This window comes from Melanostigma gelatinosum (assembly GCF_949748355.1).
Source record: "Melanostigma gelatinosum genome assembly, chromosome: 23".
Lineage (NCBI taxonomy): Eukaryota > Metazoa > Chordata > Actinopteri > Perciformes > Zoarcidae > Melanostigma > Melanostigma gelatinosum.
In genome coordinates, this window is record NC_136656.1 from 12,423,597 (window position 1) to 12,447,110 (window position 23,514).

Below are 23,514 nucleotides of genomic sequence, written 5' to 3' on the forward strand. Positions count from 1 at the left end.
CACTTGTTGATGGCGGGGAGAGGGGAGGCATTCCACGGAGACAAGTATCTCAATATTCAATTAGCCTGTTATCAGTTAGTTGATCAGATTGTTCACGTTTGAATAAAAATGTTTCATCAAAGTTCTCTGCGAAAAGAGAGTAAAAATCACTGCTTCGATTGGGTCTAAACACTACGCGTGCGCACAGACACACACACACACACACACACGGAGGCTACTTCTCTAAAACAAAAAACCAGTTCAAACTGCCTGTATCTGTCTTTTTTAAGTCTGGTGTATTTATTCTGTTTATGTACTGCATGATAATTACAACACACAAGTTATATAAATACCAGTTAAATAAATACGAGTTAAACAACTACATATATAACAAGTAAAATAACATTGAATATTACTTCTTATAATGATAAAATCACATTGCAATTTGCATAAAAGCTACAAAAACAAAATTATTTAAAAAAAAAAAGAATTTCAGGAAGACCACGAATGAACCACACATCAATTTGAAGGGATTTTCTTTTTTGCAAATGTACATAGAAAGTGAGCTTGATGAAATAATTGTTTTTAGTTTGCTTTTCCAGAGAAACCGCAATCACAGGCCTATATTAAAGAACAACAAAAGTGCTACTTTCATTAAAAAAATATATCCTGTGTCTAATGTAATATATACCACCACAAATACGTACAGATGTCTTTGTTTGGGGCCAGATTAACCCCCTTTTAAGGCCCTTGTTGACCTTCACTTCCTCCCATTCAACAGTATGTATACAATGTGTTTGAATACTAGTCAGGTACAGTGGGAACAACTGGCAGCTTCGTTATATTTTTGCCCAGAGGCCCAGAAACATACCAGTTTAATTACCAGTTTTAAAACTCGACAGACACAGAGTCCCTCTACACCAGATATCTGCAGATAATGAGGTCTTTAACGGTCTGGGTCCTGGGGCAGTAGCCCACTCTGCCTGTGTGCTAATCCAAAAGGTCACGACAAAATTCATATTTTAATCTGTCGGCCTAAATCTTGAGTTCATAATGGTGATTGTGTACCTGCTGTTCACTCATAACTTTGTATTTTGTATCATATTGGGCATATCTTTATTGACTCCATGATTATGAAAATACATCGCAATTGCAACTTCTTCACGTTAAAAAAGACATGCACTTATCACACTTTTTAAAATCTAATCACGCCTGACATAGAGCTTGTTTGCCGACTGGTGTGCATAACGTGTGAATACGGGTGTAGCTTCCTTGTCTCTGACATTTTGACCTGTCGAAGATCCAAGCAGAATCGTAATGTAGTCAATAAAAGTGTTGCATGTAGTATTGTGCAGGCGTCACCTTTTCCTTCATGAAACTGCTACTTTTTCAAACATATTCCTTCGCCGCTAAACTAGTCCGACTCAATCAAAGACAACAACATTATCATAGGTCCAGCTAACCGCTAATGAAATGCTCCTTGTGTCTTCTTTAAAGCCCAGCTTTTGAGAAGCCTGGCCCTCCTTTCAGAGGATTGTGCTGAAGACATGTCCCCATACACGGGTATTGATTCGGCCACAATGGCACACAGAATTACTTTGGAGCTGCGGGAGAATGAGGAAGATCTTTGTTGGTCTGGCGAAAATAGACCTCTTCTTTTGCTGTCCTCCAGAGTCTTTGTTAACGACGCCGCTCCCCGAGACTACAAGGGCCGTGCTGTGGCCGAGTCTGCTCCACTTCATCCAAAGTTGGCTTCAGTGATGTGGCAGATGAATCCATTCGTTTAGCCCGGCACGTGAAGTCATACAGCATAGTAAGCCGTGTCATTAAGGACTGAATTATGGAAAGATGTATTTGTTCATGAACAAAGAATAAGCAGTGTTTCCTGAATCTACACTCAAATATTAGTCGTTAGTCGTTAGTCGTCAAATGTTTGCTTTATTATGATCACATATAGAAGCTGAAACACACGTCATTGATTACTGGTGTTTCTGCATATAATCGGCCCAGAAGTGTCTGAACTTGGGATGTGTTGGTGGTTCCAAGACGCAGATTCAGAACTGGATTCGGATTCATTAAATGCTGTACAACTCCATCCCTACTGGGCATTGACTTATCTGAGACTGCACACACACTGTTTTGGAAGATGCATGGCTGAAATTGTTTGTCGTAGAAAACATATGGTTTTGTGAACATTTAGCAAAAGCTATGTGGGGCCCATTCCTTGCCCTCAAAAACATGACATGAATGAACTGGATCGGACATTTTAGGGCAGCCCAATATCCTATGACCATTACCACTAATCCATGTTCAGTTGTGAGTCCTTTACGTAGCCAGGTGTAGAGTAAAGGTGGAGGCTGGGGTGTTGGATGGGTACCTAGCGTATCCATCTTTCTTGCTTTCTTGCTCATGTTGCACCATAGACCTGTAGTTTATGTTTTTATGATCCATAACCAAGATCTGTATGTTACCAGACCATAACCATACTGTTTCCGATTTTCATGGGTCCTGAACTGTTTATTTGTAGACAGCAAGATTTCAAACGTTCATTGTCATTGAACATAATCCAGGGTTTTGCTGAAACCTCCAATACCAATGTTCTCTTGTGGCGATCATGTTGTACCTGCTTTATCATTATTGATGCGTGTGTCCACCTGTTATTTCAAAATACAGAAACTTAGTGGCCCTCGGGGTCTGATACCGATGCACCCTTTAGTGAGACACACCAGGCTTTCAACTAACTCCAGTGTCATTATTAGACGATCAGAGCAACTGACGTATTATAATGAGCAAAAAAGTCAACGTAGGGCGGGAGTGGAGGTTTAATGGGTCAAACAAACACAGGACTCTCACCCAGTAGGGCACTGTTTGCGTCCTGTGTGAAACCAGGTCAACATTGCCACTGACCAAGCGTCAGTAAGTTGTGAGTGAGAACTTGTTGCTTGTGAATCCTCTTTTCATCATGTCCCTCGCTCTGCCTCAGGATTGATTTATGCTTGTCACAAGGGGTTAATGGGAGTCCAGTCTTAGAGACCCACGGCCTAGGTTTTGATTGATAGTTCAGCTTTCAGCCATTGATAACGCCCCAACATTAGACGCATATTATTCTATGTGATCAGGTCATGTCCCGCTTTGATTGTATTCCCCACAGTAACTTCTTCACTTCACTTTATAGAGCCTACAGAGGGAGGGTGGACTATGCACATCCTTAAATAAGTGGAATCACATGCAGTAAACCTTCCGTTTCGCCTTCTCTCATTACTGAACAGGAGACTCGTGTTCATTCATTCACTGTGATGAAAAGCAGAAGAATGACTCTTTCTTCAACTTTCTTAAAGGGATATTTTGGATTTTTTAAAGTTCTTTTATACATGGTACTTATCCATAGTCAGCGTATTACCTACAACAGATGGCTGTCGCAAAGCAATGTACTGCTGTGCAAAACATAACTAAAGCCGTTATCTGTGCTCTCTTAGCCACAAGACTCCTTTGACAAAAACAGCAACTTTACTCCAAAAAGCACAGGAGTCCCCCTCATTGCCTTGGGGAGTACTACTGCAGGAAGACAAGTTGTATAAAGTCTTTGGTGTCTCCAGAGGGAGATGTGCCTGATAAATGTCCTCCAGTGATGTCACTTGAGCCAGAGTTGGTTGGGACTGAAGTCAACTTTTAACAAATCTGGAGTCGTAGAGACAGAAATGATCTTGCTGCCCGCTGCTCATCTCTGCTTGAGGCGTGAGGCTGCATTAGCCGAACAGTGAGCATTCTTGTTGCATTGTGGGTCGTAGCGTAATAGCCTTTATCATTTCCTTCACAATCAGCCACCTCCACCTGCATCGGACACATGTGGGAGAAAAAACAATCAGACAATCACAGTCTTGTGGTGCTCATGTGATATCCAACAAGCCTCATGGCGGTTACAGGCGTCAGCTCCATCGCTACCGCAAAACCTGTTCACTCTAAACTTTAAATCAAGCTCATTGAATGAAAGCTACGGTATATCTTTTTCTTAGTAGTGCTATAGCCGTGACTATAGCACAGATAACAATCACTGAGTCACAAACAGGTGAGATTTCCCAGCACTAGGCATGAATGTGTGTGTGTTTGTGTGTGTGACATCTTACCAAGTGTGTGTAAGAGTGAGTTTACGAAGTCAGTTGGGCACACACACATGCAGGTGTGTGTGTGTGTGTGTGTTTGTGACCATGTGTTTGTGACTAATTGGGAATTGTGAGGCTCCAGTCTCCCGTTTCCATCTCCATGACAACCTTGTGTGGAATCCCTTCCAAACCTTGCCCTCCTCCGCCTCCTCGCTCCCCCTGGCTTTCCTACTTTCAAAAACAACTCACCAACACACTCACGCTCTCGGCTTTTCTTCGTCTGTCTGTCAACCTCTGCGGCTTCAGATGGAATGGCGGAGGAGTTTTCTCAGCACCCCCCCCCCCATCCCGTCGCACGCTCTTACTTCACACTGTCACGTCAGACACAACACGGCAGTCGGTTTCCACCTTTCTGTCCATCATCGCAGAGCTGTGCTCTCCTTTTTTTAAATGTTCTTTTGCTGCTTGTCAAAGTTGACGGAGGTGAAGTAAAGTGAGGACAGCAGCAGTTTTCAGTCCCCCCCCCCCCCCCTCACAGAAATGTCCATGCTGTTCACCACCTGGTCTTTTATTCGTCAGGTTTTCCATTGAAAACCCAATAATCAGTCAAATGTACTGTTATAAATTCCTTTTCTCTACAAGTGCTGCAATTCATTCATTTTTGTCATTTAGTCTTTGGTCACAGGGGGCTCCTTGGCCTTCAGTCATATGAAACATATGGCGGGAAACTGTAATCATTTTCGTGGCACACACCGCCGAGGTGGGTGTGTCGATCCTGATGTGGGTGGGAAAGTTCCGCCTACTCTGTTCAGCTTTAATCACTACAATCTCACCTGTGACAGAAAGGTGGCTCACAAAATGTGTTCCCTGTTATCTGGAGAGACTCTGGACTGTCTGACAGTCTCTATGATATTATACAGACAAAAATGTCAGCAATATATCACTACAACTGAATCCTTGCCATAAGTGTCATAAGTGCCATAAGTCAACATATATTGTGTTGATGACAGTAATTATTTATGAAAAGTATGCTACCTACCCACCATAGGGATTTATATCAGGAGGAGAAGGACCTTAAGCAAGTATTAACTAGCACCACAGGTTAAAAGCAGGTTTAAATAGGAGAGTTTTGAAAGTGGCGAGTGACGGAGAATGTCTGAGGTGCTGGGGGAGAGAGTTCCAGAGGGAGGGGGCAGCAATGGAGAAGGCCCTTTCCCCCCAGGGCCATTGCTTGGACAGAGTAGGGGGGGGGGGGGGGGGGGGTAGTGTGTCGGTGCAGGAGGTCAGAAAGGTAGGAAGGGGCTGGGCTTTGGAGGGCTTTATATGTGATGAAGATCATTTTGAACCGGATTCTTTGCTGTATGGGGTACCAGTGGAGGTTTTGAAGGACTGGGGTGATGTGATCTCTGGTGCGGAAGTGGGACAGTAGACTGGCAGCTGAGTTTTGGATGTATCTACCAGTAGTTTGTTGATGATTTTGGTGGATGTGCCATACAGGATGCTGGTGCAGTAGTCCAGTCAAGAGGTGATGAATGAGGGAATGAGGGCTTCAGCAGCTGTGGAGACAGAGGGGCGTAGACAGGCAATGTACTTTTTAGATGGAAGAAGGATGTTTTTGTAAAACGATTGACCCAAAGAGAGGGTGTGATCAAAGATGACACCAAGGTAACGGATGTGTGTGTTTAGATTATGATTTGAGGTAAGCAGTGCTGGGGCCGGGCGCATGTGGTAGTGTTCCAGAAACCTGAGAAACTATTGAGAACTCACGAGTGCCAGGAGGCCGTACATTAGATCAAGGATATTGTCCAACACCCCAGGACTGAAGGTTCCAGACTTAAGCTCGCCATTTTCTCTTGCTGTTGATGTGTGTGATGTAGGGATTGGAGCTGTCCTTCTTCAGCTCGGTGAGGACGGCTGTGAAAGACCAGTGACATACTATTCCACAAAGTTATCCAAACGGCAACCGGCATATTCCACCACTGACAAAGAGGCTTTGGTGTTGGCCATGAAGCTTTTTGAAATTGATCATGGTTTACCACAATCAGTTTGCTTTCCTGGCAAAGTTCCAGTGTGTCAATGGTTGAGTGTTCGGATGGAGCACTCGATAACATTGAGCACATTTCACCAGACATTTTAGCTGTTTTCTCTTACAAACTCCAAACGTTTTCTGGAGAATCGGGTCCGGATATTATCAGGAGTTGCAATTTCACGCATGTATCACCCAACCGGAGCTTGTCTGTGTCAGACCCGTTATAACCTAATGGAAATACTCTAGAATACTCCAATACTTTATGGTCTCAATCTCGAGTTTCAAGTCTTCTTCAATACAGCATGATGTTCATTTTGTAAATTTTGGTCCAGTTTAGAGTCAAATAAACATAAAGTGGAGTATGCTTTAGGACGGGCTTACTGTGATTGACAGGTCGCTGCCGCTACCAGAGCCGTGTACGCCGTCTTTACGTCACTCCTTCGCATTCCAAATATGTTAACTTCCGTTCATTGGTTGCGAAATAGCAAAAATGGCGACAGCCGTATTCCAAGATGGTGACGGCCAAACTTGAAGCTTCCAAACGATGGTCCACAAACCAATGGGTGACGTCACGACGACTACGTCCACTTCTTATACACAGTCTATGAACATAACACAAATACTCTCGGGCCACATATAGCTGGTTTGTAATTTGTTCACAATTGAGTCTCTTGCTGTTTTTTGATTTGTCTGACAATTTCGGAAGCAATTGTCCAGTTCGCCATTTTCATTGGCGACTTCGTGTAAATGACCGTTCTTCTTCACCGTTGGTTGTTGGTGTTCCTGTCTTCCGGTTTTGCGTCAGCCGCATGATAGAAACGCCATCAACGCGTCTACTCGTTCATGGGGCATTACACCGACATCGTACGAGGGAGCTGGCAGGGTGAAGTCTCTTTAACGTCCGGTCGGAATTATTTTGACATTTGCGTTCTCACATACAGCTCCTCAGGAAAATGTCGAGATAAAATAATGAGGTTGCAGTACATATGTGATAGGGGCTTTCGTCTGCTGTTTGATGCTTACCCAGCAACAAACAACAGACAGACATTCAGCAGCCAAAGAGACAGATATTCCACTCAGGAGTCGGTGGAAACCAAACCAGAGCGAAAAAGGTGAGTGATTATTGGATGCATTCAAAGTGCCTTTGGAAAAAGGGCCACCTCGGCTGAGAGCGGGACACAACAAAAAAAGCAGAGACGTAACTTGTTTTGAGGCTGCATGGACGTCATATTGGGACACCGGGGAGGTTAGGAGGGGTTAACCTGCCTGGGATGTACTGTGTGTGTGTGTGTGTGTGTGTGTGTGTGTGTGTGTGTGTGTGTGTGTGTGTGTGTGTGTGGAGTGGAACAGGTGGACATGAATCGGAATGATTGCTAACATTGCTCTGTGTGTGCTGGATGTACATGAAGACATTTAATACGTTTGCCATATCAGCTTTAAGTCTGTCTATTTCTGTGTTTTTCTGCTCCCTAGTGGCTAAAAATCATTGAATGCAGCTTTAACCTAATTATGCCATAATATCTCCTGCTCACTCAAATGTGGACTCACTAAGCATGTCAGAGCATCAAGTCACATGACTTCTTTTAGTGTTAAAGAGCGTTGACCATGACATTTCCATTATGGCCTCTCTTTCACAATGCCCACAAAGTAATGAGAGGATTCAAATGTTATGGAACTCACTGAGGTAAAAAAAACAGCTTGATGGAAAGGAGGGAACATCTGAATGAACAGAAATTAAGTGGGATGAAATCAAGAAGTAAGGAGGGCAGCGGAGTGGGGGTGGGGTGTAGATTATAGGGTGAGAAAGAAGCAGTGAGGACGGGCAAGTGAAAGCCACAAAATGAAGGAAGAAAGGGGGACCAAGATGGCGAGGGAGAACAAGGGAGGAGGAGGAGGCTCGAAAGGATGAAGGGATGGATGATGAAGGGGTGGGGTGTGAGGGTTCAGTGCAGGAGGGTGGTTTTGGGTGACAGGCCTCATTGAATAGACCTCTATTCTCCCCTCTGCTGGCTTCTCTTCTCATGCAAAACAGGCCTGTTCAGTCTCCCAGCCATCCGTCACACAACAGAAAGACCATGGCAGGCCCTTTACGAGCCTCACACTCGCATAATCCACCCCCCCACCCCACCCACCCACCCCACCATCTCTCAACCCCACAATCCAGCACCCAACAGGGGGTGGAGTGGGTAACAGCAGAGTGTGTGTGTGTGTGTGTGTGTGTGTGTGTGTGTGTGTGTGTGTGTGTGTGTGTGTGTGTGTGTGTGTGTGTGTGTGTGTTTGGCAGTTGGGGGATGGGTACGGGTGTATCTTCGCCAAAGTGCCTTTGGAAAAAGGGCCACCTAGGCTGAGAGCGGGACACAAAAAAAAAGCAGAGACGTAACTTGTTTTGAGGCTGCATGGACGTCATATTGGGACACCGGGGAGGTTAGGAGGGGTTAACCTGCCTGGGATGTAGTGTGTGTGTGTGTGTGTGTGTGTGTGTGTTTGGGGAGTGGAACAGGGGGCCATTGAAAGTGTTGGTTCAGAGCTGCAAGTCAATGACAGCTGGAGGGAGCGCAGTTTATATTTGCGTTATTCGTGCGTGCTGGTGCGGGGCGCATATTCACATTCACTGTGCATGACAATGCATGTGTGTGGATGCTGCATACATGTGATGGAGGACATTTAGCCGGTAGACATGGGAATGCCTTACGGCAGACACCAACAATGTCAAAATGAGAGCCACATAGAGCCTTTGCTGATCTCCTTGCCCCTCTGACAGTGAATCCCAGATTGATGTAACTAGCCTGGTCGTCTATTCAACTGCCGACGCCTGACTCCTCTTCAGCATTCAAGGTTCGGTCGACTCTGGGCAGTCGGGGCCAGTGCTGTCACTTCCATCTTGACTGTCTTTTAGGCCTTGTAGTCATTTCAAAACTCCACTCCTTCTGCTTTATTCAGAGACTGAGGAGTCCGACTCGGAGTCCAACAGGCATTAAGCTAACGCTAACGTTATTAGTTCATGCTACGTCAGACGTCCACTCAAATTTTGTTTCTTAAATATTGAAATGATTAACAACTGATTTTTACATTTTGTGTAATGTGATGTGCAAAAAAAGAACTGTCTGTAATAACATGTAATTAAATGACAATTTGTTGGTTTTAAAGGGACAGTTCGCAGGGCGACCGTGGCTTACTGGGTAGAGAGGGTTGTCCGCCAACCGAAAGGTCACCGGTTCGATCCTCGGCTGCAACCGTGTCCTGTGTCGAAGTGTCCCTGAGCAAGACACTGCACCCCTAACTGCTCCCCGGGTGCCTGTCATTGGCAGCCCACTGCTCCCTATATATACAGGGATGGGTCAAATGCAGAGAATAATTTCCCCACTGTGGGGAAACAATAAAGGAATGTTTCTTCTTTCTTCTTCTAAAAGCTATGTCATATCGTCCCATTGTGTTGGACAGAAGACAGACGTCTCTACGGTCGACATCACAGTTACAGGTGATCACGAAAGCAGCAAGGCACACTTCTGATCCACTTCTGAACCCAATCACAGCCGGCTGTGATGAGAAAAGACACTCCTGAAACTTTCAAGTGTAGACAGAAGAATAGTGCTGTCTGGTGTTAAATGACTCTTTAAAAAAAGATCATTACCGTTTTTGGATGCTGTTTATGGATCCAAACCTGTCTTGGTTTGCTATGCCTGCTGTCAAAATACTCCACTTTCTTTTTTTTTAAATGACAGACGACAATCCAATCCAAACAAACAAAAAAAGACATTGTCCACAAACCCAAATGTTCCACCAAATCAAGTTCAGTAAACCAGTCCTCGGCACACTCATTTTCTATCTCCCTGAGCACCCACTGATTCAAACGCACTCTTTTGCAATCACTTTCACACAAATCATCCCTCATGTTAATGCCAAATTCAAACCGGCGGATAAAAGCACAGGAAAGAAACAGAGAGGGACAAGAGTTGCACTCACTGACCAAAATTCCCCATGAAATCAATGAACAACGTTAGACATCCCACCGGGATCCAACAGCAACATGACAACAAATGACCTGCTTAAGTCCAGGATGTTAATTCTAATGTTATTCCTAAAATACTGGGCAAGTACACACGCACACACTATTTTAGAGAAGTATTCCCCAGAATGCATTGCTCTAATAACCCCCTGCTGCACTGTAACTACTCAGCCCGAGTTCGAACATGTGCGGGACGGCCCGCAAATCAAAAGAAATAAATCGTTCAACCACTTAAACAAATTCATGAATTCTGAGTCCATCTGGGACTGACATAAAGCAGCCACGTCTGCAGCTGAGTGGGTGGCCCTCGCACTCACACCCGGGGGCTCCCCAGCACAACTACAGTCTGATCTGTTGGCTGGCGAGCTGCAGCAGATTAGGCGCTGCTCAAGGGCACCTCAGCCGTGGCGGTGAGGGAGGTGCGAGGGCTGCTCTTTCAATATTTATCCAGTCAGTTGGGGAATCGAACATCATGTGGTCTTATTTGTCGCTGTCTGGATGGATAGTTTGGCTTCTATTACTATCTCCGCCAGGGTTAAGCCTGTGAGGAGATAATGTGTTGGACCATGTGCGTGCATGTGTCTGTCTGTCTGTCTGTCCGCAGCTAAACTTGCATACTGCTGGACACGGCAGCTTAATATTCGTTGTGCTCATTTATGATTGTGTGCTCAAGGACCTCTCTTGATTACAGTGATTCATACATTTAAAAAAACTAAATCTACACATAGCCGGAACAATTGAGTGAGATTCAACTCTTCTTTGTTTGGGAGGGGAGAGGGAGACACAAATATCTGCACTCTTCTGAGTGCACTTTTCTAGTTTACATCACTTTTCTCTTGGTTTAATTCAAATGACGTATTAACCAATGACTGGTGACCACCGGAAGCCATTTCACATGATATTTCCCAACTTTCTATTGCTTGAACACTCAATCGGATCTTATAATGGAACTCATTTTGAGACAAATACACCAGCTTAACCAGTAAAAAAGATGAAATGGATGTTTTGTCTGCTAAAATCAACCAAAAAAAGGCCCTGCAAACCAGTTCGTACGGCAGAGCTCAGAGGCTCGGGTCCTGTATGAGTTTAAAACGCTCTCATGATGTTAAATTCTTCCTGATTGTGATTCTACGTGCTATTTGAAAGGAGAGAGGGTTCTTTCTCCAGTTTGAGTTGCTTTCACACAGTGATCCTGCCAGTTAACTTTACAGGCCTGCTGTGGAGAAGAAAGAACAAGGTCTCCCTCTGGTGGAGAGACCTGAAACCCAGAGTCCATATTCCTCAGTGTGAGAAATCTGTCTTGAGGGGTCCGAGTCTTCGGACTCAGAGAAAAGGTGTTTCAATAAACTAAGGGTTATAAATAAAATAGCTACTTGTTTTTGGCAATTTAGGTAATGGAGTAATTTAGTTTTGCATCCATATAAATGTTAAAAGGACTTTCTTTGTACCGGAAACGTGTTAAACCAGAGTTTTATAATATATAGCAAGATTACACGTACAAAAACTCAGCAGCAGTCTTCATGATTACTGTATACTTAGTGTGTATAAGTATATATTATTTATCAACTAAGAAGAATTCTATACTGTCTCTCTCGCGCGCTGCATAAAAGATGCAGGGTTGCTTGGCACAATGTTAAGATGCTATAGTTACAAAAAGATTAAGCTTCCAATAGAAACTACTTCAACTTTTCAGGCAAACATGAACATTCAATAGAATATCTGCACATTTTTAAAACCAACATTTAAAATTGAACATTTTAAGCAATTTAAATTGCCGGTGACTATTCAAGATAATAATTTACTCGGATTAAATACAATGTTCTTAATCTTCTAAATAGTTTTAATTCCTTCAAAATACCCAAAGAAAATATGATTTACCGGACCAGGAAATAGTCCACCCTGTAAGGCTGCGAATTCATTGTTCGGATTCATTGACAGGAATCTGTTTGCAGTCCCATTTAATTATGTGATTATTTTTCACTCAATCATGAAGCCACACTTTTGTCATGGGCTACATTTTCTGTATATCTGGGAAAGAAATTCAAAACATGCAACCAGTGTTAGCTCTACTAATATATATACATATACATATATATATATACACATACATATACATATATATATACACATGCACTCACCGGACACTTTAGGTACACCTTGCTATTCCGGGTTGGGCCCCTTTTGCCTTCAGAACTGCCTTAATTCTTCGTAGCATAGATTCAACAAGGTGTTGGAAACATTCCTCACAGATTTTGGTCCATATTGACATGATAGCATCACGCAGTTGCTGCAGATTTGTCGGCTGCACAACCATGATGCAGATCTCCCGCTCTATTGGATTGAGATGTGGTGACTGTGGAGGCCATTGGAGTACAGTGAACTCATTGTCATGTTCAAGAACCCAGTTTGAGGTGATTTGAGACATGTGCATGCCCTGCATTATCCTGCTAGAAGTAGCAATCAGAAGATGGGTCCACTGTGGTCATAAAGGGATGGACATGGTCAGCAACAATACTCAGGCAGGCCGTGGAGTTTAAAAGATGCTCAATTGGTACTAAGGGGCCTAAAGTGTGCCAAGAAAATACCCCCCACACCATTACCGTTGATACAAGGCAGGATGGATCCATGCATTCATGCCAAATTCTGACCCTACCATCTGAATGTCGCAGCTGAAATCGAGACTCAGACCAGGCAATGTTTTTCCAATCTTCTATTGTCACATGTTGGTGAGCCTGTGTGAATTGTAGCCTCAGTTTCCTGTTAGCTGACAGGAGTGTTACCCGGTGTGGTCTTCGGCTGCTGTAGCCCGTCTGCGTCAAGGTTCCACGTGTTGTGCGTTCATAGGTGTTCTGCAGACCTCGGTTGTAACGAGTGGTTATTTGAGTTTGTTGCCGTTCTATCATCTCCAACCACTCTGTCCATTCTCCTCTGACCTCAAGGCATTTTGGTCCACACAACTGCCGCTCACTGGATATCTTCCTTTTTTCGGACCAGTCTCTGTAAACCCGAGAGATGGTTGTGGATGAAAATCCCACATCAGCAGTTTCTGAAAAACCAGACCGGCCCGTAAGGCACCATTAACCATGCTACGTTCAAAGTAACTTAAATCCATTTCTTCCCCCATTCTGATGTTCGCTTGGGACTTCAGCAAGTCGTCTTCACCACGTCTAGATGCATTGCGTTGCTGCCATGTGATTGGCTGATTAGCTATTTGTGTTAACAAGCCATTGAACAGTTGTGCCAAATAAAGTGGCCGGTGAGTATATACACACACACACATCTTGATATTGCAACAATAAGTTGCAAAATTATATCGATAATTTCAAACATCGGTTTAACATTCTAAATGTGTTCATTTCCTGTTGCAGTATGAACGACAGCCGATCATGTGACAGGAAGTAAACACGGACACGAGTTACATGCTAGATAAATATACTGTATATCCGCGGTGTTTTAAACTTTTATTTTCACGAAGTCTACAGTAAAAACTAATATTACTCTAGTTCATGGCATCAGACGTCAGTCAAACTGCTTCTGTTCAAAAGCCGAGAATTTGCACCGCATTTGCGCACGTGACTGAATGGACATGACACCAATATACAATTAAATGTTTATTGCGTAAAGACAATCAGTAATGACCATAGACTGTATATAAGAAGGTAATGACATGCTAGAGTGTACTAGATAGAGCCCCAGATGAAGACTGCCACTTTAAGATGAGGCTCGTAATCGCAGCGCAGAAAAACTAAAAACACCACGTGATGAGGAGTGAACGGTCCCTTCAGACCTGCAGTCACACAAACACTTATTTTAACCAACTGAAACAGGAAAACGCGGGAATAAATATTAAACTTCAGTGGGCACGGCTGTCTGTCAATAGCTGTAGTTGACCCAAACCTCGCGCGCTCTCAGCGGCAGATTTTCCGGGACAGGTACGTGCCGGTCCATTAGAGCCAGAGCATCAGCTGTCATCCGTTAAAGCCTTTCCACCAAGGGGTTGGCCACAAACTGAGTTCATGCTAGTCAACAATGCAGAGGCCAGTTTACACTGTCATGGAGGAGAAACCTTTATTTTTTTTAAAGACCATTAAAATAAATACTATACAGAATCCAATGTAGAAAACGTGATGCTTCTATCTCAAAAAGGTTAACAATTCCGCAGTCATCTTTAAAAAAAAAAAGCACTGACTATACACCTCAAAACATGACTGTTCTCCTACACACCAAACCCCACGATGACAGGCATTGTAATGATAGCTCAGAGAAGGGGGGGGGGGGATCTGTATATACTTCTGTAGTTTGGTCCTTTCATATCAGATACCCCCACTCCTAACATTTTTGGCAAGGTAGGTTACAAAAAGACACCTGCCACCGTATCAAAAATCCAATATTGTGTTGAAAAATAAAATCTAAATGAACAATAATGTCAAAAGCGTTAGAGATGAAAATCCAGCCGGGTCATCAGGGTCGAGAGGCAAAGTCGCCACAGAACTCACCGTTGTTTTTGCCTCCGAACGTCTGTGGCCACCAGTCAGTCTTCATCTGAATGCTACTGCACAAGTCAAGCGCCATGTACAATAGCAATTAAAAATATAATATATATGAAACAGCAGTAAAAGGATCAAACCGGTAAACAACTCATTCATGGAGGATTTTACTATATAGGTCTTTTTATTGAATATGCCCTGTGTACTCTAGCCCCAGAAACCTCTTAACATGAGCACGGATGGGCGTTAAAAGGCTGTTTTCAGTACACTGAAGGTTGCTTAAATACTGATCTGGTCAAATGCAGCGCTTCCCATTTCATTTAGAGCATTTAGATGAGTCCAAACTGAACTGCAGTCTAAGCCACTCGTCTATGTCCGGGTGCAAATTATAGCCGCATTTCACAAAAGCTTTGGGTTAGCGTCGTGCACGTTATCAATTAAGCCGAGGTACACTTTTTATTTATTTTTTTTTAAAGCTTTTGCTGACAGAACTAGAATATTTTTAAACCGTAACTTTGTTGGTTCTTTTTTAAATGTGCTTTTGGAAACGCGGTTATGTTTTGCATGTGTAGGAACCAGTTACAAACGTGCTTGTTTGAGGTTGAAAGTCCTTTTGTTTGCAAAAACATAAATGTCGAAATGAATGCTTTAAGATTTAGAGGGATTAGCTGAAGTAAGAATTTAGGTGCCAATGAGGGGTAATGGACTATGGCAAGCAGATGAAGCAGGTCAGTAATTCCATCCTTCCAAAAAATGACGTCAACGGTAAGGGAGGAACAATGGCCACATTCTTCCTTCCCTTAGAATGTAAAGGGTAAAGTCATGGTGGAATTTAGCAAAAGAACGTTCTTCGAATTCAAATCGTATAAGAAAACAAGGTTTTTACTGCTAAAAAGAGTGGGGAGAGGGTGGCCGACGGGCACGTGGTCTTCTAGATGAGATCGGCCACATTCATGGGCATCTCCTCCACGGTGGTGTTGTAGAATGTCTCAATGTCCCTCAGGGTTCGCTTGTCATCCTCGGTCACCATGTTGATGGCAACTCCCTTTCTGCCGAAACGACCACCCCGACCAATCCTGTTGGAAAATAATTGAATAAATAAATCATACTAAGAAAAGCACTGGCAGCACCAGACAGCCAGAGTACTTCGAGGACAAGTCACACAGGATGGGAAACGCTCCCAGGATATATGATTGCGACTCAGATCATTTGATTCTTTGCACCGCAGGTCTCGTCTTACCTGTGGATGTAGTTTTCCCTGTTGGTCGGCAGGTCGTAGTTGATGACTAGAGACACCTGCTGGACATCAATACCTCTGGCCTGAGCAGGAGCAGAGCCACCATTAGCATCCATACAGTACAGAGGAGTGACAGGACTGAGGTCAAGCAGAGACTATTCTGTTTCAGGTCGACATCCAGACCACGTGAACCACAAAGAAACTCATCTGACCCAAAGTCTACACTACATCGTTTTAATCTCAGATACCATTTGGTTGAACACAGCCAAAATGTCAATCTGACAGCTGCACACACTTTCAGAACCGAATCTAGAACGAAAAAAGGAATCCCTGGAGTGGTTCAAGAACTCTGGACGTCCAGATTGATCAACAACAACTTAAGTAGATTAGTTAGATTATTGTGTACCAGTCAGAAGATAAAATCTAAGGGGTAAAACTGAGTGTAATCTGCCAATTAGTTGTCAGTCAAGGACTTGAGCCCAGCTACAGTGGAGGGCAGATAGGCTTCTCTACCAAGGAACATTCAGTCCTTCACCAACACTACAGATGGGAGGAGAGGGAACCCTGGACTGCACACAGTACTGGTCTTAGATAGTCTGTGTAAACAGCAGATGTTGTACGTACCAGCAGGTCAGTGGTAATGAGGACTCTACTGGAGCCAGAGCGGAACTCCCTCATGATCAAGTCTCTCTCCTTCTGGTCCATGTCACCGTGCTGAAAGACGAGAGCGGCGCATACAAGTGAGACAAAGACGGGTATGTTACACATCTAGAACAGCCACAATCAGGGTTTTTCACACTCCTTGACACCATTGCATTATTTTACCTACAACCATGTAGTTTAAAGCCTTAACCCCAGACTAACAGGGCTTTTACAGGCCCAAGTAAACATGCAAAATGGACTACCTCAATTAAAAACATGTTATCGTGTTAAACAACTCTCAATGATGTTAGATAGGTGGTGTATGTGGAGGCCCTTACCAGAGCAGACACGGTGAAGTCTCTGGCGTGCATCTTCTCGGTCAGCCAGTCCACTTTCCTCCTTGTGTTGATGAAGATGACCGCTTGTGTGATGGTCAGGGTTTCGTACAGGTCACACAGCGTGTCCAGCTTCCACTCCTGAGGACCACCACCAGGTCAGACACAGCAGTCTCAAGCATGTTGTACATCTTGGCACATTACACTCTGTTGCCCATCGTCAATTGCTAGCACAACTAGCTTAAACTAATGTTTGGACTGTAGTGCTTACAGAGAGGTTCTTACACAGTAAAACAAAACAGTTCAACAGCAACCCAAACTACATCTATCAAAAAAAGAACACAGGGGACTCATGTTTGCTGCCATTTCAACTAGAAACCGTTTCACCACCTCTTTCTCCACGTTGATGTAGAACTGACGGATGCCCTCAAGGGTCAGCTCCTCCTTCTTCACCAGGATCCTGACAGGTTCACGCATGAACTTCTTTGTGACTTCCAACACGTCAGCTGGCATGGTGGCCGACAGGAGGACAACCTGAACACAGACGAGGGAGACTGTTAGAACTTTGGACTCAGCTGAACATCAGTGTATCCAGTCATCTAAAAAAGAAGATTAATATACAATCGAAACAGTTGAAGGGTAAGACTGAGTGTAATCCGCCAATTAGTTGTCAGTCAAGGACTTGAGCCCAGCTACAGTGGAGGGCAGATAGGCTTCTCTACCAAGGAACATTCAGTCCTTCACCAACACTACAGATGGGAGGAGAGGGAACCCTGGACTGCACACAAACCTGACATTTGTTAGTCTGATGTAAATGCTTAGTTCTTACCTGTGTGCTGCTTGCAAGTTTCTGGAAAATCTCATAGATCTGGTCCTTGAACCCTCGACTAAGCATCTCGTCAGCCTCATCCAGCACAAACATTTTGATGAACTTGGAAGCTGCAGGAAAATGGCATAAATAGATCAGAACACATGTTTAATGCTCTCATGCCCTCGGTCAGTGTTGATTGATGCCGGGTGCTGTATTCAGAGTAGTGAAGTTTGATCACGTCTCTGTAGCCCTGCTGTGCCGAGGACTCAGGCTGACAAAACGCCGACCAGAGCAACAACACAGCAGCGGTTTACAGAGTCAGCTGACACGCATGGGTTTCATCATTATACAGCAGGTCTCCTCTGATCAACAATAGTTTTATTCGTCGCACATCAAGTGAACTTCGATCTCGACGTTCACCAGTTTCTCTCCCACTCAATTCCCCATGCAGCAGGACACATTTCTAGAATTGCATGTCCAGAGTATTTGTCCATAGTTAGTGTAAAGTTATATAAATTATATGAGTAAATTGATTTGAGAAACAATTATGTGGGGACTTACAGAGGTTTTTGCGATTCAACATGTCAAAGACACGGCCGGGGGTTCCCACCACAATGTGAGGAGATTCAAGCTGGAGCTTCTGGGATTCACTGCGAACGTTGGTCCCTCCGATACAGGCATGGCAACTGGCTCCCATGTAGTCACCCAGGGCCAGCACCACCTTCTGGATCTGAAGGTCACAAAAAAAAAAAAAAGAGGAAAAAACATTCAAAGAAACATAAGTATGTTATAAATGGCCTAAAACTGTAAATCCATGAATTGCTAACGCTCAAACAAAGCACGGCATGTTGCCTGAGGTTTTACCATTCGTCTCCATGTTGTACTTATTTTCTCCCAGGTAGACCTTTGTCATGTCTGGCTTTGGCAGTGTAGCTTAACCGCAGGAGTCAACCACTATTCAAATTATGATCCTTTAAGTGGTTTTGATGTGCTGTATTGAATAGATCATTCATTCACAACACATTTTCAAAAAACATTTGAATGTTGTGCATCGTATATAAACCTGATTTTTGCGCAGTTTCAGATAAAGCTACACGCATCAGTTTCCCCTAAATTCATAGAATTATGAGCACCTGCTGCTATAATGTCACACCATCATCGTTATCCTCTGTTCCACACACGGCAAACAGAAGACACATGTTTAGTGAACTTAACTTCAACCTAACCTGAAAAATCACTATTGAAATAGAGGGCTGTGCTTCATGAATTTTGTTTCCCAAGAGGGATGACATCTTAAAATATTACAAAATTCAGAGCATCATTTCAAAACACCAATAGCCGTTGAATCTATATTTAAAATAGAAATTTCATGCAGCCCTAGTTTTGAGCATATCAAGACTCTTTCCATCAGGGTTAATCGTCTGTATACATGATCTTACTGTTGCAAGTTAGCCATAGAACAAAACGTAATCATTACCTATGATACGACTGGTGCATGGTGCTGTGCAAGCAGTGGTTTTAACTTTAAACCAAACGCAGCACATTGAATCATAACAAGACATTAGTAGATTGGGCACATTAGTTACTTTCTCCTCTTGAGAACCCTCCAGATGTTTATACACAATGATGATGACACCATTAAGAAGTGGGACGGCTGCTGTATTCAGAGTAGTGAAGTTTGATCACGTCTCTGTAGCCCTGCTGTGCCGAGGACTCAGGCTGACAAAACGCCGACCAGAGCAACAACACAGCAGCGGTTTACAGAGTCAGCTGACACGCATGGGTTTCATCATTATACAGCAGGTCTCCTCTGATCAACAATAGTGTTTTATTCTCCTGACTGTCACCATGTATTAGTATTAACGGACAGACATTAGGTATGTTACGGCCTATCGAATCATATTCAACTGAGCTCAAACACAAGTTGATTACTTTTTAAGCTCAAATACATTTTTCTGGCAGACCATTAGCATTCTTCACCATTTGATCAACCTTCACAGCCATAAGCCAAAAAATAATCATTTGAAGCACATATGGACTACAATACTGTGCATACGGCTCAGAGCTGGGCAATAGATTATCTATTAATTCAAGGTTTAGGAAGATGTTTGAAAATGATTCATTTAACGTGGGTAATTAGGTACACCACTGCCGCATGTTCTTGGGCCACAGGTAAAGCAAACATAGCAGCATGCACTATCACAAGTGGTGAGTCACCCCCCCCCCCAAAAAAATGCCCCTTTGTCTTAAAATGGGTGCCACCTAAAAGCAGCAGAGAAACTACTTTAATCCACATCTGAAACAGACGTGTGGCTGGGAGAAGTATGTGGCAACCCCAATACCTTCTAAAAAGCAGGCGACATTAGTGGAATAGTTTGTCATAGCATCCCACCGGAGAATAGTGCGTGTGTGAGATGCACAATAACATTGAATCTGGTTTAAATATTTCCCTTCAGGGATATAGCTCCAAGTCATAAACTATTAATAACTACAATTTTGCAAATCAAAAAAGTCACATGTCATGCAGTTTGGCTGACTTTCCAGTACTGAGGAACTACTGGAGGGGAAATTTGAAGAAAACAGCTTGTCTGTCAAATTGATTGCAACACTGGTTAAGCCTGTGGGACATGCTAGTGTTTAAGTTTCTGCCTCAACTGAAATAAATGAAACCTTGCAATGCGATTCATGTTAACAGCAACTACAAAACTACCCAGGGTGACATGAAAATCAGCCAGATAATTAAGTTTCTTAAATGTTTGACTCTCAGTGAACGGAGCACAATACTTTGAGATTTTAGATAAACCATTGTCAGATTTGTTGAAATTACACAAATATTTCCATTGGTTTTAGACAAAATCGCCAGAACCAAACTTTTTAAAGTACAATCTCTGCAGGTTTTCCCCACACTGTTTGTGTAATGTGACGTTAGCCTACCTGCTGAGCCAGCTCCCTGGTGGGAGCCAAGACCAGAGCCTGGGTGCTTTTCGCCTCCACATCAATCTGCTGAAGGATGGAAATGGCGAAGGTGGCAGTCTTCCCAGTGCCAGACTGGGCCTGAGCGATCACATCATATCCTAAAGACAAAAAGTCGTAAAAAGATTTATTCACTGTAGTGCACAGGATTATAAAACTGCCTTGAACCGTCCCTCAATTTATTAACTGCAAGGTGGTGACGGTTTTATCAACCCAAGGTGCTCAGGTGATTTCCTCAGTCCAGTATACATTGACAATAAATACCAGACAGTGTGAGTTGGCCCAGATTAGAGCAAACAAATCCTACCCCAAGGTTCAGCAAGCATGTCAACCTCGGATTAATCAGTTTAACTTTAACCATCAGTGTTTTACTGACCATCGTTTCCCACCAATATTCAGTAAAATGTGTGATCAGGACTTCAGCATTCATGCTTTTCTTGTCGCCGATCTCTGATTGTGTTACATTGTAAACAACCAATCGGTGTTTAAATTGACAGGAGAACAACGTCTACATTAAGAAAAAAAACAGACATAATATAACATGGATCATCAATGATCTGCAATTAGTATTGGCGGCAAAAAAAGAAGTCATATTTGCTCCCTTCTTATCTTTTGATAAATGTCACCGTCAGTTAGGACAGTGGGTCATAATGCCTGTGTTTTTGTGTACAATTTATTTTTTAATTAAAATAAGGTTGCTTGCCTCACTTTTAGTCAGGCAACTGGCAGCTTATTTTTTGTATAACTTGATCTGGTTATTCTTTAACTCACTGAGAACTACAAAAAAAAAGCTTTGGGAAAATTGTTTTTAAGAGCGTTTCGCAAGAATAAATGCTGTGTTACTACAATATTTCTCATTATTGTGGGTACTGTGTGTCGAGGAAAGATGCTGTGATAATGATGAAGTCTCCATTGAGAAGCCTTACTTACCCTTGATACAAGGCATAATGGCTCTCTGCTGGATCGCAGAGGGCTTCTCAAAACCATAGGCATAAATTCCCCTGAGCAGCGCCTCGCGCAGGGCCATCTCATCAAAACTGTCTGTGATCTCATTCCAGTTGCTCTGGAGGTGGAAAGACAAACACATGACATTGAAAGCTGTGGGCTCAAATTTGATTGTCACAACAAACTGCTCCATCATACATCTAGATTGACAATTGTTCTACGCATTACAAGTAGATGGGTAAACATTTTCAGCACCACTGTTACTGTAGGGGACTCACCTCAATGATGCCATCTGGCTCCATGCCCTCCGGGCCATTGTCTCTGTGAACGAGAAGACCATGAAGGCATTGTTATTTCTTCTTCCACACCAAAACACAATTTCCATCACCATTCCAATAAAATCAAAAGCTTTGGAATGCGGGTGATTAATACAAATCGGCTTGAAGGAACATTCCCATGCTCGTCTACTCTTCGCGGAAACGAAATTACACAATACATACTTCCTCGTTATCATGTTTTTTGTCAGACACCTATATATTCTTCAAGTATTTCACATACTACCTCCGAAACATTGAAAACGCTTTAACTGAATAGCTAAATAAACTGTTAATCGTTCAATCCTTGTGCTTTTAAGCAAACGCCTTTTTTTACACGCGTCCGCCATTTCTACTGCATACATTCAAGATGGTCGTTCCTCCAGTAGGGGTGTAACAGTAGGAAGCGATTCGACTGGAATAGCGGCCTAGCAGCTTAAAATGTCGGCTAATTGTATATAATAAGACTTATGAATAATACAACCATGTTTTGGACGTAATACTAAAATGTGATGATAAGACGGTGATACTACTTTAAAAATGCTCTGCTGGCTGTGGCCCCCGGTCTGCCATAGCCACTGCCAACAGGCCCGTTTGTATGTGGTCTTTTATTGGACTTGTCCAGTCAGCGAAACACATTACCGATGAGTGTACCGACACATATCACGTATTTGTTCACGGAGGTAGCATATGCTATCACGCTAGCATTCACTAACTTCTCCCAGCAGCCGGTAGCGGCCTACGCTAACGGCATTGTCCGAGCCCTAGTTAGCACTACTGCGGCCATGTGCGCCCGTCCTACGAAAAGAACAAATTGTTCTACATTTCCGCCCCCATACCTCAAAGTGCCTTCCTCTACTATATCACAGACCGCAAATTCCACCATTACAATAAAGCAATTCATTTATTAACAGGCTTGGACCGACGGAAACAACATAAGAATAAAATGAAGGCCTAAAGCAAGCGCATTCACGTGCTACCCGAGCCGCCGGGTGACATTTAATTTTCCTCGGTTGAGTTCAGCTCAAACGCCACCATTGTTCCGCCAAATTAACAGTTTAACGATGTATCGAGCAACATATACAGATTCAACGTAAAATAGCAACATGTAATGAGAGTTCGCCGTATAATTTAATGAAATGTGAAGACGTTGGTCCGAGGCAGGCTATAGACAGGCCTAACCCTTAGTAGAGCACATAAATCACAAGATGCGCCGATTAAAGTCTACTTTCACAAGATTCATCGATAACAAAGACTAACGTATCGACAAAAATGAGTTACTGAAATTCTGAACCTCAGAATGCCGGTAAAGCCATAAAACCTTTCCTTACCTATTATCATATTCAGCCGACATTATTCCAAAGAAAGAAACTGCGGCAGAGATCTCTTATATACGTTGACAACACACAAAAAGGCTTTCTCATTGCAACAAATCGCCGTCATTTAGCCGTAGTCCCGCCCACGGACACTAGTAATTGGTCAGTTTGTACGTCATATATAAGTAGGCGGGGCGTCGAGTCTAAAGTAGTGCACGATTGACTCGCTGTTAGCATGCCAGGGGGGCGGTGTTTAACTTTTATAAGGAAACTGTACAAAGGTAACAACGCTTTTTGAACCCGCGCTACGCTGGTATATGTTTTTAAGCCCCCCATTCTT

At 43.3% G+C, this 23,514-nt stretch overlaps 1 protein-coding gene across 1 annotated transcript; it reads right to left on the bottom strand.

Moving 5' to 3' along the window:
- Nucleotides 1-13,712: 13,712 nt before the first annotated feature.
- Nucleotides 13,713-23,265, bottom strand: LOC306796449 (eukaryotic initiation factor 4A-I). Its single transcript, XM_079295369.1, has 11 exons — nt 23,190-23,265; nt 21,823-21,865; nt 21,530-21,662; nt 20,561-20,700; nt 18,188-18,356; nt 17,645-17,754; nt 17,206-17,349; nt 16,819-16,956; nt 16,463-16,552; nt 15,842-15,921; nt 13,713-15,677 (listed from the first exon to the last, which is right to left on the bottom strand). The coding sequence occupies exons 1-11, from the start codon at nt 23,210-23,212 to the stop codon at nt 15,533-15,535; spliced, it is 1,215 nt and encodes a 404-aa protein (XP_079151495.1). The 5' UTR covers nt 23,213-23,265; the 3' UTR covers nt 13,713-15,532.
- Nucleotides 23,266-23,514: the final 249 nt, after the last annotated feature.

Excerpts from the sequence above, each read along its gene's own strand:
- LOC306796449 (XM_079295369.1), bottom strand. The coding sequence starts at position 23,212 with ATGTCGGCTGAATATGATAATAG. Across the intron at positions 21,663-21,822 it reads AGCCAGATGGCATCATTGAG|AGCAACTGGAATGAGATCAC; the intron begins GTGAGTCCCCTA and ends TTCCACCTCCAG. Across the intron at positions 15,678-15,841 it reads AGGGAAAACTACATCCACAG|GATTGGTCGGGGTGGTCGTT; the intron begins GTAAGACGAGAC and ends ATTTTCCAACAG.